Source organism: Miscanthus floridulus, chromosome 19, assembly GCF_019320115.1.
Source record: "Miscanthus floridulus cultivar M001 chromosome 19, ASM1932011v1, whole genome shotgun sequence".
NCBI lineage: Eukaryota > Viridiplantae > Streptophyta > Magnoliopsida > Poales > Poaceae > Miscanthus > Miscanthus floridulus.
This window is the reverse complement of record NC_089598.1, coordinates 104178738-104196316: the sequence shown is the minus strand read 5'-3', so window position 1 is coordinate 104196316 and position 17579 is coordinate 104178738. Positions and strand designations below refer to the sequence as shown.

The 17579-nt window shown below is 40.6% G+C and overlaps 1 protein-coding gene across 1 annotated transcript; it reads left to right on the top strand.

Moving 5' to 3' along the window:
- The first annotated feature begins 12575 nt into the window (after positions 1-12575).
- On the top strand, positions 12576-17240 carry LOC136526839 (glycosyltransferase BC10-like). The gene is made up of 11 exons (XM_066519418.1): positions 12576-12911; positions 14091-14512; positions 14781-14879; positions 15211-15311; positions 15390-15461; positions 15596-15686; positions 15870-15950; positions 16206-16265; positions 16377-16499; positions 16575-16613; positions 16732-17240. The coding sequence occupies exons 2-11, from the start codon at positions 14189-14191 to the stop codon at positions 16858-16860; spliced, it is 1119 nt and encodes a 372-aa protein (XP_066375515.1). The 5' UTR covers positions 12576-12911; positions 14091-14188; the 3' UTR covers positions 16861-17240.
- The last annotated feature ends 339 nt before the right edge of the window (positions 17241-17579 follow it).

Sequence of the window (17579 nt, the reverse complement as noted above, 5' to 3'; positions counted from 1 at the left end):
CGGAGAGATTTGTTTTTTGTTTTCATAAGGAATTAGAAATAGTTTTCTAATTTAATTTCTGAGCTAATCTTTGGTAATTAATATAAAATTATGTAGTTGTCAAAAAATTATGAAATAAATTTTGTTAGGTTTCTAAAATTGTGCTCTATCGGTTGGTGTATTTAGTTCATGTTTATATGTGTTGACATTAGGAGCTATTAAATCATTTGAGGATGCTTAATAATATTAAGTTAATTATTGTAGGAATTTTTGTGGTAAATTGGTGATAGCATTAGTCCTAAAAATTTTGTAGTAGCTTCATTGTATTATTATGTGCTCACTGTAATTTTTGTAGCCTTAGAATAGACTAAGCATTAGGGTAGTTAAATGCTCTTTGTTTCAATATACATTAAATCATTAGTAGAAATAAAGATATATCCTTCATTTATAAAGCCTAATATTTGTTAGTTCAACCCAACACTTTGCTTCATAAAGATGATAGTTAGCTTAGTACCTTGGTCATTAGAGCTAGCTTAGTAGCTTAGTATGCGTATTCATAGTCTAAGAGTTGTTGTTGCCTAAATACTAAGTGTTGCATCATCATCGCATGCATATAGAGAACGAGTTGGCAGAGATCGTGACCACCGGCGATCACGAGTTTGAGGAGATCATCGAGGAGTATGAGGTGGAGATTCTCATATAGGAGGAGGTCCCAGAGCCACCACTGACTGACTCAGCTGACAGTGCATAACCCCTTATTTTTTTATAATCACTATTTCTATATATTATGTGCATTTACGTTACAGGAATTTTATGGAAACCACATACATAGATATACCTGTCCTAAGAGTATTACTAGTGCAAGTTTGAGTAGCTGCTATGCTTAGGTTTTCGGTAGCATGAGTAACCTGCCATTACTCACAATAGGTGATTATTATTATTACTCTCATAATAAAATGATGAAAAGAAAATAGAGACCAGACAGGGATATGGTATGTATATTGGTGGGTGTAACAGGTTGTGTCCCATGACCAATGAGGCTTAGCTTGGTTACACTGTTTTCCCTGTTCGTGTCGATTAAGGACCGTCTATTGATGTGGATCATAGTCAGGTCACAGACTTATCATCCTAAGCATATACTTACTTATGGGAGCGGGAAGGCTCGTTACGCTCTTGTCATGGGTTCTGGCTCTTTCTGGACCGACCAATTGGAGGTGGGGAAAGGTGGAGGTCTAAGCACCATGTTGAGACCGGGTCTCGAGTGTGGGGGCTTAGAGTCTAAGTTTGGACGGGGACCTAGACCATGTGACAAGAGTGGAATGGGTTAGTCTTGCTTGTGCCTGGGGCGTAAGAAAGGCATGTGTTTTAGGGTACCTAGCTGGGATACATTGTTTCGTGAATCACCGTTTCTGTGAGACAGTACGACTTGACTATGGTCTAGCACCATAGTAAGAACTGAAAGATGAAAGATGGTGAAGTAGTTCTGATTGTTTAACCCTTACTTGAAAGTAGAACATGTGCTTATCTAGAATGGTTAGCTAATGAAGTAATCATGATTGCTAATAAAACTTGACTGTAAGGATGAACTATTAGTAAGGCTTTCCGTAAACAAAAAACAACAAATCCATATTACCTATCATATCCTTGAGAGTTAGGAAACTATTCCCACTAGTCATGTAAGTCTTGCGAGTACATTGTGTACTCAGGGTTTATTTATTCATGTTGCAGGTGCAGCTTAAGGAGTAGCTCTTGTGTGGAGGATTCTTCTAGAGGGCATAGACGGATACTTGTATTGTTTCCACTAGATGTTTATTTTCATTTCGCTGTTTAATTATCGCACTCTGAACTTTGGTATTGTAATAAATAATTTCTAAGAACTCTTGTTGTATGAAATGGACTAAGTATTATAAGCTCGTACTCATTATTGGATTCTGGATGTAAAACATGGATTGTTTTGAGTTCTCCCTTAGGGTGTGCTCGATAGAACTGACCGATGTAGCCCACTTTCGAGGTGCTTAGTGTCTAGTGGAAGACGAGCGCCTCTGAAAGTGTGTTATTTCTAGCGGTTCTGCCATAGAAACCATGTGAAGTGAGGATCATTTTCCTAATTTGGTTCAATCTAGATCATTTGCAAAAGATATTTAACTAGGTTTGATCCAAGAGCAAGCTTCTTCACACCTCCAAATAAGGGTTATCATGCACCTATTGAGTTAAACACTTATAGCTCATTTTCTAGATTAAACACTAGGTTCACAAGCCCACAAACATGTCATATGTTACCACTAGATCATTTCAAGCATATAAGCAATAGTGGTACCATATAAGTATCAAATTCATTTGATTTTCATGAATGATCCTAAGACATGTGAGGAATGACTAGATGCACTAAACAAGTCCTTAGTAATGGATGAATGACATGTTAATCAACTTTACCTTGCTTTGCTTGAAGGAGAGGCATGTCATATATGGGGGTGCATCAACACATATTGGAGAAGTCAAGTATGTTCAATTCATTTATTAGCTTACAAACCTCTTCTCATCAAGTGGCTTGGTGAATATATTGGTAAGTTGTCATCGATGCCCACACTTTCAATGCAAATGTCCCCTTTTTATTAGTGATCTATTACGAAATGATGACGGACATTAATGTGCTTTGTTCTTGCATGTTGAACCAAATTATTGGTGAGCTTGATTGCACTCTCATTGTCACATAACAATGGCACTTGTTTGAATTTGATTCCAAAATCACTCAAAGTAACCTTTATCCAATGTAATTGTGCACAATAACTACCGACCAAAATGTACTTTGCTTCAACGGTTGAAAGTGCTACACTATTTTACTTCTTTGATGACCAAGACACAAGTGATCTTCTCAATAGTTGACATGTGTTCGATGTGCTCTTTCTCTCAACTTTGCATCCCACATAATCTGAGTCCGAATATCCAATCAACTCAAATCTTGCTCCTTTGGGATGCACAATCTAACATTTTATGTATGCTTCAAGTACCTCAATATTCTTTTGGTTGCCTTCAAATGGCTTTCTCTTGATGAGGCTTGAAATCTAGCACACATACATACACTAAACATCACATCTGGCCTTGATGCAGTCACATAGAGTAGGCTTCCTATCATAGACCAATACATCTTTTGATCTACCATATTTACACTTGCATCACTATCTAAGTTTCCATTTGTCCCCATTGGTGTACTAATTGACTTTGCATCATCCATTCCAAATTTCATGAGCATGTCTTTGATGTACTTGCCTTGACTCACAAATGTACCATTCTTCAATTGCTTGATTTGGAGACCAAGGAAGTAACTAAGCTCTCCAATCATGGACATTTCATACTCATTAGCCATCATCTTTCCAAACTTCTTACAAAAATCTTGATTGGTTGATCCAAATATGATGTCATCAACATAGATTTGCAATACAAACAAGTCATTACCTATCTTTTTGGTGAAGAGAGTGGTGTCAACCTTACCCATATTGAATCCTTTAGAGAGTAAGAAATCGCTCAATCTCTCATACCATGCTCTAGGTGCTTGTTTCAATCCATACAAGGCCTTCTTCAACTTGTAGACATGGTTGGGCTTTTTCTCATCTTCAAAACCAGGAGGTTGTTCAACATACACAAGCTCATTGATGTACCCATTTAGAAATGCACTTTTCACATCCATTTGGTACAACTTGATGTTGTGGGCACAAGCATAGGCTAACAAGATCCTAATTGTTTCTAATCTTCCAACCAGGGCATATGTTTCTCCAAAATCAAGACCTTCAACTTGAGTATAACCTTGAGCCACTAATCTTGTTTTGTTCCTTACAACTATCCCATCTTGATCTTGCTTATTTCGAAAGACCCATCTAGTTCTAATCACATTGTGTCCCTTAGGCCTCTCTACCAACTTCCATACTTGATTTCTTGTGAAGTTGTTTAGTTCTTCATGCATAGCATTGACCCAATCAACATCCAACAAAGCTTCATCTATCTTCTTTGGTTCGATGGATGACAAAAATGAGAAATATTCACAAAATGATGCCAATCTTGATCTTATTTGTACACCTCTTGAGATATCTCTAATTATAGAGTCCAAAGGATAATCTCTTACAACATTGGTTGGTTGGAGCACTTACACTTGATTGCTTGCATTTGATTGATCATTTAGTTGAGATGATGTACTAGCCACTTGTTGATTTTGCATTTGAGATGATGAACTAGCTTGACTTGTATCAACTTGCACATTTGAGTTAGCGAGCACTTAATCTTTGTCATCTTCAACTTCAATCACCTCTCTAGGCCTTATGTCACCAATATCCATATTCTTCATTGTGTTAACCAATTGAGTGTGTAACACCCTCGGTGTTACCACTTAAACAACTTGCTAAGCTATGTCATGAGCCTCATGTTTATGTGTCAATGCATGTGATAATGTGTGTAGATCAAATTCTGTAACTCAAAACGATCAACAGAAATGCTAAACGAAAGTTGATTCAATAGTCATATTATATCACTTAGGGTTTAAAACCAATTTTTATTAATCAAAAATACTATAGAACATGTATGTGACACTTAAATAAAGTTGGAAGTACAAACTTGGTAGATGGCAATGCAACTTTAACTTTTGCAAAAGAGGGCTCGTATTCTTAAAAATTCAAACAACACCATGCAACACTGTTCCACTAGTCTCAAGTTTTGCATAACGCACCCCAGAATACCTCGTCTTTGCAACGGCCAGGTCCTAGACATGCCTGCACGTGTTGGCACGGCCTTGGCCGGCACCGCCCGATCACGCCGGCCTACTGAGGCCCACAATGATGTGTCTACTAGACCGACATGGACCTTCGGACGTACGTGCAAAAGTAGAAGGCGATGTCACATTCAATGGTGTACTAATCCCACCTATCCATGTCAACAGAGGATCCACATGGCGGCGTGAGTACTCCGTCGAGTCTATGCCCTATCAGACAGGTTGTGATGGCGGAGAAGGGTTAGAGGCTCACCGCGGTGCGCGCTATGGAGGTGGTTGAAGCAAGGGAGGGTCGAGGCGGCCCAGCCACGTGTGCCCGAGCACAGCGGTGACGTTCCATGGCAGTGCCGGCATGTCACCACGTCATCGACGGGTTTCCTGGCCAAATCAACACCAGCATCAGATAGAGGAGATCAAGGTGAGCCTAGAAATGCCACCAATCGAACCCTTACCTTGGGGTTTGGCACTTACCCCCAACTCTACCGGCTCGGCGGAGCACCTGGCTGGCAGCGAGCAAAACTTGAAATTGGCCAGCAATAAAGTTTGGCTGTGCCCTAGTGCAGGATGGGCTATTAGCTAGCTTCCACACCTAGCTACTAGGGTTCTTCTTGTCTTCCTCCTTCACAAGCTCTTCACCATCACTATTGTATTGGTCCTCGGTCATCACATCACCAAGCACCTCATTTAGAGTGACATCCTTCAATCTACCTCTAAAGATGATAGTTCTCAATGTCTTGAATCTCTTTGGCAAGCACATCAAGAACTTGTGAGAGAAGTCCTCATCCTTCACCTTCTCACCTAAACTCTTGAGATCATTGATGATGACTTGTAGCCTATAGAACATCTTCGGAATAGACTCATCATCCTTCATCTTGAAGTTTGATAGCTTGTCTTTGAGCATATAGAGCTTGGCACTTTTTACCGTTGAAGTGCCCTCATATGTTTCTTCTAGTCTCACCCAAATTTCACTTGCCTTCTCAAGATCTTTGATTTGCTCAATCACTTTTGAATCAATGCCATTGTATATTGTGTTGAGTGCCATAGTGTTGCATTGCTTGTTGATCTTGTCATTGTCGATGAGATTGGTAGGGTCAATGGTCACAAACTCATTCTCTACCACATCCCACACCTTGTCATTGATTAAACCAAGGTACATCTTCTTTTTTCTCTTCCAATAATCAAAAGATGTGCCATCAAAGAACAGTGGTTTATCCCCAACATGGTTGAACACTATTTGAGCCATATTTTGCACTAAATGTTGTTAAGCCTTGAATCAAACGGTGACCATAGCTCTGATGCCACTTGAAAGGTCCTAAATGGCTAGAGGGGTGAATAACATATAATTTTTTTCTACAAACACACTAGAGCAAGCGGTTAGTAACCTAAATGGTGAAATGCAATTTTGCTCTAGCTCTACAAGGGTTGTAAGCCACCTATCCAACAATTCTAGTTGCTATGATCACTAGGCACAAACAATGGCTATGTCACTACTCACTAAGAGCTCTCAACAAGTCTACACTAAAGAGCTCCACTAGGTGATACTAAACTAGCAAGCAAGACAAGCTCTCAAAACTAATTACACTAAAGAGCTTGACAACTAGTTTGCAAGAAATGTAAAAGAGTGAGTATGGTGATTATATTGTCTCGTCGATGAATGAACCAATCACAAGATGAAGACAATCCAATCATCGGGAGAAATCCAATCACACAAGAGACACAAGAATTTTCTCCCAAGGTTCACGTGCTATTTATAGCCACATAAGCAAATATAGTCTTTATACCCCTTGGAGCTATCTGGGTGGGGGCACCAAACATGGTGGTGGCACACCGCCTCTAGGGTGGCGGTGCCCCAACAGTCACTTCCCAATGGCTAGAAGGTCACTAGACATGGCATGGCGGTGGCACCATCATAGGGGTGGCAGTGACCATCCCAGCCAAGTCCCCAAAACTAATCCTCTATGGAAAGTGGGGTGGTGCACCACCATCACCATGGCGGTGACCTCCCTCACTACGCCCATCTCTAGAGGAAAATGGCAGTGGCACCAGACACCCAGTGGAGGTGACCAGGCGGTGCACCACCACACCCAAGGCGGTGTACACTGGTGTGTCCGGTGACCACCCCAAACCGGTCGTTTTCGGCCCTTCTCTGTCGTGCCCAGGTGGGCACCGCCCTAGGGGTGGCGGTGCCATCGGACAGGGGGTGTCGGTGCCACCCAGGCACCTCCACTAGCTCACTTAGTTGCAAACTTTTGCGCTATTCGATCCACGTCAACTCGAGCTACTCCTCGCAAGCGATGCTAACTCTCAAAGTATTTTCTCAAAATATGTTAGAACCAAGTTAGCATTTCTCAAAATATTTTTGATAGATATTTTCGCTTGCTCTCCGATGTGCACTAGGCCTAAATGCAATGCATGAAGTCCAACACCTAGTGGCACTAGATGACTGAATTGTCTAGTTAAGAATACCTCTTAATAGTATGGCCATCTACCCTAAATATGATCACACTCTCTATAGTGTCTTGATCACCGAAACAAAATCCCTAATTATACATTTGCCTTGATCCCTATAGGGTTTTATTTTTCTCTTTCTTCTTTTCCAAGTTGAGCACTTGATCATCATCACACGTGGCCATCTCATCATTTCATGTGATCAACATCACCATTTGAGTGCCAGCATACTTCACAACTTGGATTGCACCAACCTAGCTCATATCATAACTCATGACAAAGGTTAGTGCATAGGTTTTATCAATTATCCAAAACCAAACTAGAGCTTTCACACATCCACAGGTAGTCTTGATTAGGATCAAATTTTCTTAACATGGAATCACAATAACCAGGGATCATTGTTTCTTGAATATCCAAAAAATGAAATTTATGCTCTAATATAATATTTTTTAAAATGTGGCAACACCTTTCTTTTTAAGACCTCTATAGTTCCAGAAAAGGCCTTTGACTACCATTTTTTCTTTTGTTTTTTCCTTTTTTAAGATTCATAGGAATCAAAATATTCCTAGAACCTTACAAGCCAGAATCTTCCTGGTCTTGCTTCCTCCCCTTTGGGGAGAGAATGAACTTCTTTTTTAACTTGCTTTTTAAACTTACACTATGAATTTTAAACATTTCATAGTCAAACCCATCCTCCTAATTTTCATCAATAGATAACTTTTCTTCCTCATGAATGAATTCAACTTCTTCAATAATCTTATCATTAACATTCATATTTTGATGCTTATCATACAAACAATTACGAGCAGTTTCCAAATCTTTAATCAAATCAAAAGTAGCAAAGCCATTATCTTGAACTACAACACCCATATCTTTTGCTAAACAATCAAGCATAATATTATCAAGCTCAGAAATATTTTGATGCTTTTTAGAGTTACCTTCTAGGGATCTCTTCTTAGCAAGAGCCTCATATTTGTCCAAAGTTGTAAGATGGAAATCTTTCTTGAGCCTTTCGCTCCTCCTGTTTTGTTGAATATTTTTGGACTGACCACCTTCAAGGAGAGTTGTTTTCACCACAGCTTCAAGATTGTTGCTAATCACCATAGCTTTATCATTTCCAACTTCAGTGAGCTCACTGTCTTGAGAGTTTATCAGAATTTCCCCTTCCACCACGTTGTCCCCCTAGGAAACCCCCTAGGAAGATATCTCCATATCTGTTGCCACCTCAATATCCTTCAGATTATCAGGCTTTTTCATTGATTGTATCTTTTGTGACAGGAATTGATTAGTAGAGACCCCATTGTCCTCCATTTCCATAGCCCATACCTGATGGTTTTCCTGACCTCCCTTCTGTTTAGAACTCTGACCAGGCTCAGTATATGCATCAATCTTTCTGAGTTTATCACTTAAGGTCTCACTCTCAGCATCAGAATCCTCAAAACCCTCAGGAATATTTACTCTGTCCTCAAGATCATCATTGTTGCCCTGTTGGGGATGGACCACCTCAATTTGCTTAGCTTTCACATTCTTTGGGATCTATTCCACACTCAAAGTTTTATTTCTAATAACTTTCTCAATTCCCACTTTGGGAGGGGCAGACTTAGAAAAGTGATCAGTTCTCTGCTAACCAGAAGTCTTACTACCATCAACTTCATTGATCTTGATACCAGAGTTCCTTGTAGGTTTAGATTAGGTATTGTTCCTAGGTGGGTCATCAGCTTTGTACTTCTTTTGAGGAGGCTCCTTCTCATTAACCTTGATGCCACTTTTCAGGGTTTTCACATAGTCTTCTTCTGGTACTTCTCTTTCAAAGATAAAATCATGCAAATAGAGACCCAAGGTACCTTCAGCTATACTAGGCACTTTAAGGATGTCCCTACAAGCAATTCTCATTCTTACATAGTCTGTCCTGAATCTTGTCTTTTCATCCACTTCTAGAACTTTGCCAACTAGACCCCCACCTTAGCAAGAGTTCTCAGTTACCTCTAATCACCTAGGATATTTCACTCTAAACCATGCTTGCTGAAGCTTTCCTTTAGCACCCAATTTTGGAGACCATTGTTCTATTTTCATCATAGTATCAACATTTTCCATAGCCAAACCCTTGAATTTGCTCCAGTCCTTGACAAGCTTGGCAGTAGGGAACCTCATGATAAATCTGTTATCCCCTACTTGCCTGGCATTCCATTTCCAAGTAGTAGATCCAACAAGATGCATAAGTTCCTGCTCAACTTGTTTGCTAGTAGCATGACCTTGGATGATTGAAATGACAACAATACTCTCTTTCTCCCTAGACACCCTCGGGTGAAAGGTCCTAAATGGCTAGAGGGAGATGAATAGCCTATTTAAAAATCTACAAACCAACTAGAGCCATTTGATTAATATAACAAACAGTGAAATACAAACTTGCTCTAGCTCTACAAGGGTTGCAAACCACCTATCCAACAATTCTAGTTATTATGATCACGAGACACACAATTTGCTAGGTCACTACTCACTAAGAGCTCTCACACTTGCTACACTAAAGAACTCCACTAGATCAACTCAAACTACAAAGCAAGCTCTCAATTCTAACTACACTAAAGAGCTTGCTACAACTAGTTTGCGAGAATATAAATGAGTAAATGGGTAATTATACCACCGTATAGAGGAGTGAACCAATTACAAGATGAACACTAAATCAATCACTGGGAGAATACCAAAGGGCAAGAAACAATCAATTTTCTCCCGAGGTTCACGTGCTTGCCAACACGCTACATCCCCATTGTGTCGACCAACACTTGGTGGTTCGGCGGCTAAGAGGTGTTGCACGAACCTCATCTATACAATTGGACACCGCAAGAACCTACCTACAAGTGAGGTAACTCAATGACATGAGCAATCCACTAGGGTTACCTTTCGGCGCTCTGCTGGGGAAGGTACAAGTCCCCTCACAATCACCAGGAGATGGCCACGAACAATCACCAACTTGTGCCAATCTTCCTTCGCTGCTCCAAGCCATCTAGGTGGTGGCAACCACCAAGAGCAATAAGCAAATCCCGCAGCAAAACACGAACACCAAGTGCCTCTAGATGCAATCACTCAAGCAATGCACTTGGATTCTCTCCCAATCTCATAAAGATGATGAATCAATGATGGAGATGAGTGGGAGGGCTTTGGCTAAGCTTGCAAGGTTGCTATATTAATGCAAATGGCCAAGAGAGTGAGCTTGAGCCAGCCATGAGGCTTAAATAGAAGCACCTACGAAATAGAGTCGTTGGCTCTCTATTCTCTAAAAAGTCGGGGCGACCGGACGCACTAGTCAGATCGCCCGAACGTAGGACCCCAACATCCGGTCGCGCGATGCACGCCACGTGTCCCCTGCTTTAAATGTTGATCGTCCGATCTCAACGGTCATCAGTATATTTAAGTTGTGACTGGACGCGCTGCTCAAAGTGACCGGACACAGGACCCCAGCATCCGATCATTTCTAGTAAGGTTCCATTCGTGACTGGACACTAAACAGTGTTCAGCCAGAGTTCGGTCGCCTGTGTCCGGTCAAGAGACCGAGGGCGGCCTTCACTGCACGCCACTGACCGGACGCAGACCCCAGCGTTCGGTCACTACGTGACTAGCGTCCGATGCACTATGTGAAACCTTGTCTTTTCTGTATAGGGAACCCTTGCTCCCAAGTGCTAAACACAATGTGTATCACCTTTGTGCATGTGTGTTAGCATATTTTCATAAAATATTTTCAAGGATGTTAGCACTCCACTAGATCCTAAATGCATATGCAATGAGTTAGAGTATCTAGTGGCACTTTGATAACCGCATTTCGATACGAGTTTCACTCCTCTTAATAGTACGGCTATCAATCATAAATATATGATCACACTCTCTAAGTGTCTGATCACTAAATCAAAAAACTCCTATCAATTTTACCTTTGTCTTGAGCTTTTTGTTTTTCTCTTTCTTGTTTTCTAAGTCCAAGCACTTGATCACCACCATGGTATCACCATCATCATGTCATGATCTTCATTTGCTTCACCACTTGGAGTAGTGCTACCTATCTCATAATCACTTTGATAAACTAGGTTAGCACTTAGAGTTTCATCAATTCACCAAAACCAAACTGAAGCTTTCATCGAGTCAATGCATTCTTCTATGAAAAAAAACTTTGATCTTCTACTTGAGCAGCACACAATTCAGGTCCGGTGTTCCATGGAATGCAACGCTTACAGTCATAAGTTGAGTGGTTGGTGTACCCATAGATTTCATATAAAGGCCACGTTCGGCTTACCCCATATTCAGCTTGTTCGGCTTCTTTTTTCAACCGGAATAGTATTTTTCTTTCACAATAATTCAGTCAGTTTCAACCAAGTTTCAGACCAGCGAACGGGGCCATAGTCCTACAATCTCTAGTAGCATGATTGAAAAGCCCACAGTTCTCACAAGCTATCCTATTCTGAGCAGGATTCGATTGATTGTTGGGGGCATCAGTGCCACCCTGAACAAGGTTACAATTGCTCTCCTCTTGTGGAACATCTGAAGTCTTTCCTTCTTGAACTGTGTTGCCCCCAGCCTTCTCAGCAGCATGATCCCACTTTTCAGTACCATCACCCTGAACAGGTTGAATTTCTCATGTCTTCCCTTTCTGATCATCACCTCCTTGCTGAGTTCTGCGATCCCAGGTGATGTCTCGCTAATTAGTTTACTCCTATGCAATTAGTTTTATAATTAACTCATGTTTAGTCCTCATAGTTAGCATCTAAACGCTCGATGTGACACGGACTAAAATTTAGTCCCCGCATCCAAACACCCCCTCACACAAATCAGAGCATATAGATGACAGTGCTCAAGTGCCCCTAAACCTCTTCTTGGTTTCGAGAGAGGCAAGCATAAGCAGGCAAGTAGCGTTTGCAGATTGCAATTCTGCAAGGATCTATCTAGTTAACAACTGAATTTTTTTTTTTGCCCCTCCTAACAACTGAATTTTTTATGCACTTACATGGTCTTATAACTATATTTACACTGTCTTATTACTACATTTATAATGATTACTTCAGTATAATTTATTGGACATAGTAGTGTAATTTAGATATTTCTATGGATTGCAGATCTCAGAGACATACTCCTGTATGCCATTTTTTTTAAAAAAAATATAAATTATTTCTATGGATAACAGATATTCGTAGAATTATATGTTAAATTATTCACAAAATTTAGAACAAAATTATAAATTATTCACAAATTGAGGTGGGACCCACACTCCCGCATCCCATCCCTTCCGTGAGCCGTTCCCGATGGGGTCCGGAGGAGGCCGTGTCCCAGGCGGCGCGTGTGAGCGAAAATCGGTTCATGGAGACCGTAAAAACAACCGATATTCGTATAACAATATTATGATTCTGCAAAGACCCCTGTGCTGTGTAGTGTAGGTGTTGTCCAGCCAACCTTTCCACCTCAGTCTTGCTTGCTCCCAAGATTCTTCCGTACTTTCCCCCCTCCTCCATCCTCTAGATCTCCCCAACTCCGCCGTAACCCGGACGAATCGTGCGCTCGCTCTTGCTCCCTGTCGTCCTCCGCGGCCGACGCGAGCTGCCGGTGGTTCGTCGCCGTCGACCTCGCCTCCCCGCTCCTCTGCACTGCCAGCTGCCGGCTTCCTGGTGCTGGACTGGTGCGGGTGCGGCGTGGAGTCGTCAGTAGAGCTCCGTCTATCCGGACTGACACGGATTGACCTCTCCTCTCGTGGGTAAGTGTCTCGAGCTTTGCCTTGCCTCTGTTGGAGGTTGGAGCTCGCGTTGTCCTTGCGGACCTTCCTCTCCCGTCTGCGAGCGGTCAAGTTCGATTTTTTCTTGCCTGGTTACCTGTGGGCTCGTGTGCTGCGTGGTGTCCTTGTTATCGAGTCGAGAATCCATCTGAAATCTTGCCTAGGGTTTTCAGCGAGCTAAGTTGCGGACATGCCATTTTGGAGTTCGTTCCCTGACAATTGGTTGGCGAGGTTTAGAGAGGGTTTTTGTGATGTGCTGTGGAAAATTTGTTGAGTGGCCGTGTGGACATGTAAGTACTTGAACATAGACAGTGAGGAGAATTTAGCTTAAAATTGGTGAGGCCATACGAACCAACAAGCAACAAGGAACCAAAAAAAAAAGTTAAGGCAGGATAAATGCTTAGAGAGCTTGTGTTTTGTATTATCCCTAATTACTTAAGTTCATTTGTGGATACAAACTGGCAAGTTCCAGGTGGAAGCGTCAACTGTCCTGATTTGTTTTGTAACCCATAACGCCCTGTAGAATCTCCGACTTGTTAACTAGAACATTGGCTTGATTGAAATGTACTCTATAGTTGTTTTTCGTTTTGGGGTAACAAGTACTCCCTCAGTACCAAATTATAATTCGTTTGACTTTTTTGACCCCTAAGTTTGACTGCTCGTCTTATTAAAAAAAAAATTGTGCAAACATAGTCAAATTTAAGTCATTCTTAAAGAACTTTTGTTAATAAAGCAAGCCACAACAAAAGAAGTAATATTTAGCACATTTTTTTTGAATATGACGAGTGGTCAAACTTGGGGTCAAAAAAGTCAAACGAACTATAATTTGGAACGGATTTAGTATATATATAGTTTTTTTTTCATTTTTTTACCTATAGGTATTTCCATCATTATGTACTTTATTTAGTATGTGTTTTTATACTCTGTTCTTTAGTATACACATATAGTTTTAAACTTTTGTTTCAAACCTAGTGAATATCAAGCAGTTTCTGAATTATTGCGTGTCTTAGAAATGTTTTAATCTTCTATACATGTCCTTTTGTTATACAATATGGATTGTTGTTTTGCATGAACTGTTTTGCAATGCAACAAAAAAAAGGTACTGTTGGCTGGAAGCCTGAAGGCGATAAACTAAAATTTTCCTTTTCCTGTGTTCCCCAGGTTTTTGGGTTTTGATCAGTTCTATCAGAGGAGTGCTTATGGATGATTGCATGGCTGTAGCTTGCTAGGCCCTGCTTTCCTGTTTGTACAGATACATCATGGCACCACGCAGTAGGGCTTCATCTAGAAGGCCTCTCTGGATCATCGTCTTGGTCGCTTTTGTCTGTGCAGTAGCCCTTGGAGCCTATCTTTATACTCCACGACATTACACAGCCTGTTATCTGGTACCATCAGAAGCCTGCAATTCTCGGCCTCCTCCAGAACCTGCTAGGGTATACACTGATGATGAGATTGCTGCTCGTGCTATCATGAGAGACATCATTCGGGCACGGCCAGTGCAGTCAAAGAATCCAAAAATTGCTTTCATGTTTTTGACGCCCAGTTCATTGCCATTTGAAAAGCTATGGGAAAAATTCTTCATGGTATGATTTTTTGCAGTATTTACGAATTGCAGTGAATACATGTCTAGGTAGTAAACGAGTCTTAGCAGAATTGACTAAATGATTGTCTCAGCATGTAACACTAATATTCTCTGCTATTAGTAAAATAAATTGTTTAGCTACTATTTTATTTTGTAAACAAACTCATTTTTTACATACTATCTCATATAAGAACAAGGATATGTCCATAGTCACCTGCGCAGCTGGGTGTGTATGAGTACCAAATCTAACCACTTGGGTGTACTTTCAGGGTCATGAAGACAGATACACCATATACGTGCATGCATCAAGAGATAGACCGATTCATTCAAGTCCAATATTCGCTGGCAGGGATATTCGAAGTGAAAAGGTATCTAACTAGAATTGGCTTAAACCTGTACTGCCCTCATTGATTTATGCAGAAAATGTTTGCTAACTTTCAATATAATACAGATTGATTTTGAAAAAATGTTCTGTTTTCTCTCAGAATGCCATCTCTAATGATTGTAGAACTCCATTCTATAAACGGATGGATATATTTTGTAGAGTATGATCCAGAATTTATTAATGTTTTTGAACCATCACCTGTACCTATCATGGCCAGTAGTACTTGCCTACAGCAATTGTGTCCAAGATTATTTTGATGCCAAAGTTTTAGTTATAGTTGTTGTAGGATCTAATTTTTTCAATTTTCTTGCCAGGTGATCTGGGGCACGATTTCTATGGTTGATGCTGAAAAGAGGCTCTTGGCTCATGCCCTACAAGATCCTGAAAACCAGCATTTTGTCTTGCTTTCTGAGAGGTTAATCATTTTCATTTGTTCTGTTCCATCTAAATTTCAGTGATAGGTCCATATCCTAACACTTTATTCTAATTGCAGCTGTGTGCCACTTCATAACTTTGATTATATACATAGTTATCTCATGGAGACAAACGTCAGTTTTGTTGACTGGTAAGTGAATATACTTACATAAAGCAACACATTAACTTTTCCCCTAATCAGGGTTGAAAAGATACGCTTTTCTTGAAATTATGTTTTTCAAATAAGAATTTTGCTATTGACATGCCAAATTGTCTTTTTCTCAGTTTTGATGATCCTGGTCCACATGGAGCAGGTAGATATTCTGACCATATGCTACCTGAAATTGTGAAGAAAGATTGGAGAAAGGGTGCACAGGTGATAATTTCATATGACTGATCGCCCTAGAAAGTGGAACTTTATGGTTGTTGCTTCATTTTTTTTGTATAGTGACTTTTTTTTGTCTTCCAATAATCCTGTCGTCCAGATTCAGTTACTTACAACAGTTGTTTTGGCTTCTCATAGTTAACTTGAATGTTCTCGTGTGTCCTTCTCTTACAGTGGTTTACAGTGAAACGGCAGCATGCAATTCTTATTCTTGCTGACACCCTTTACTATGGGAAGTTCAAGCGTTACTGTAAGGTGGTCCCTTGCTCCCCACACCAAAAAAACTTTCTAAGATACATTGTCTTATTAAAAGCACTGTCAAGTTATTTTTCATGTGTAACAAGCAGACCTTCAAATATGCTCAGACAACAGGTAGAGGATTTCTAGGGAAAAAGGCGAAAACAATTGTCTTTGTTAATCTGTGTCTTTCAGCCTAGATAATATCAGACCATAGCACATACTGTCGTTGATATTTATGTCGTTGCTGATGTTGTGGTTGCAACTTTACAGCCAGGAAATGAATGGCATAACTGCTATTCAGATGAGCACTACTTGCCAACTCTCTTTAATGTAAGTGTTCAGAAGCTTGTAGATGACGGCCTTTTGTTCTCTTTGGCCAGCCAGCAACATGTTATTTAGAAAAACTACTGAACAATATTGCATTTGTATTTGTGGCTGCAGATGGTTGATCCGACTGGAATTGCAAATTGGTCAGTGACGCATGTAGATTGGTCTGAAGGGAAATGGCATCCTAAAGTCTATAGGGCTGTGGATACAAGTTTCGAGTTACTCAAGAACATCTCGGTAAGCTTCGAGCCTTTAGGAGCAAACAATTCATTACCTTTGGCATTTATGTAACAACTTTGCAAATGCCCGCAGTCCATTGATGAGAGCGTCCACGTTAGCAGCAACGCAAAGGTAAGAGTAATTCGGTCCTTCCCTTTGCTTGGCCTATTCCCAATCACTGCCAGCTTAAACGAATGAGGTAGTCCTTGTTCCCTGGAAGCTCTAACACGCCATTGTCGTCATTGTGCAGCATGTAGCGCAGAGGAGGCCGTGCATGTGGAATGGCATGAAGCGGCCCTGCTACCTGTTCGCACGCAAGTTCTACCCTGAGGCGCTTGACAACCTGATGAACATATTCTCGAACTTCACCATCATCTGAGTAGTGGATCAGAGGCACCAGCACTCATTTTCTTTCTCCCTCTTGAGCACTGTTGCATCAGCAACAGCGCCACCATGGTAACAGGTGAGTAGTGTAGGGCCGTCTACTTGGTGATGGAATCCAGTAGCTGAAGGAAGCAGGAACACAGTTACGCAGAGCACGCAACTCTTGTCAGATCAGAATTCAGATGATGCCACCTGCTGCCGCGCTTGATCTATTAGATTGCTGATGATGGCTGAGCTAAGTTATTTGCCAGCTCTTGAAACGGCAAGTTTTTGCTGGAGGTTGGTGTGAATGTGATGTATGAACTTGAACTTCTGTTGTTGATGCTGCTGCTGATGAATTGTGATTAATTTAACCGTACGTAATTAATAACTTCAGCTGTTGGTATCGATGTTGAAATTGGCCGAAATTTACTGATTCTGTCGAGAATTAGATTGAATAGGCTGATCAAAAATCAATTTTGGGATTGTGGATAAGACCTCCTTACTCTTTCATAGAAAGAAAGTGGGGCAGCAGTAGGGTTTAGGTCAAAAATAAAAATAAACATGGGTAAGTTAGGTATCCAATAAATATTTATTTATCTTAATTTAATGGTATATTTACGCCATTTTCTTATAAAAAAGGTAACAAACGAAAGAAAAATCTCTCTATTACCGCGTCTTTTATTCAGAGCATCCCCTAATCTTTTTAGGGAAAGAGCGATGTATCATATTTCT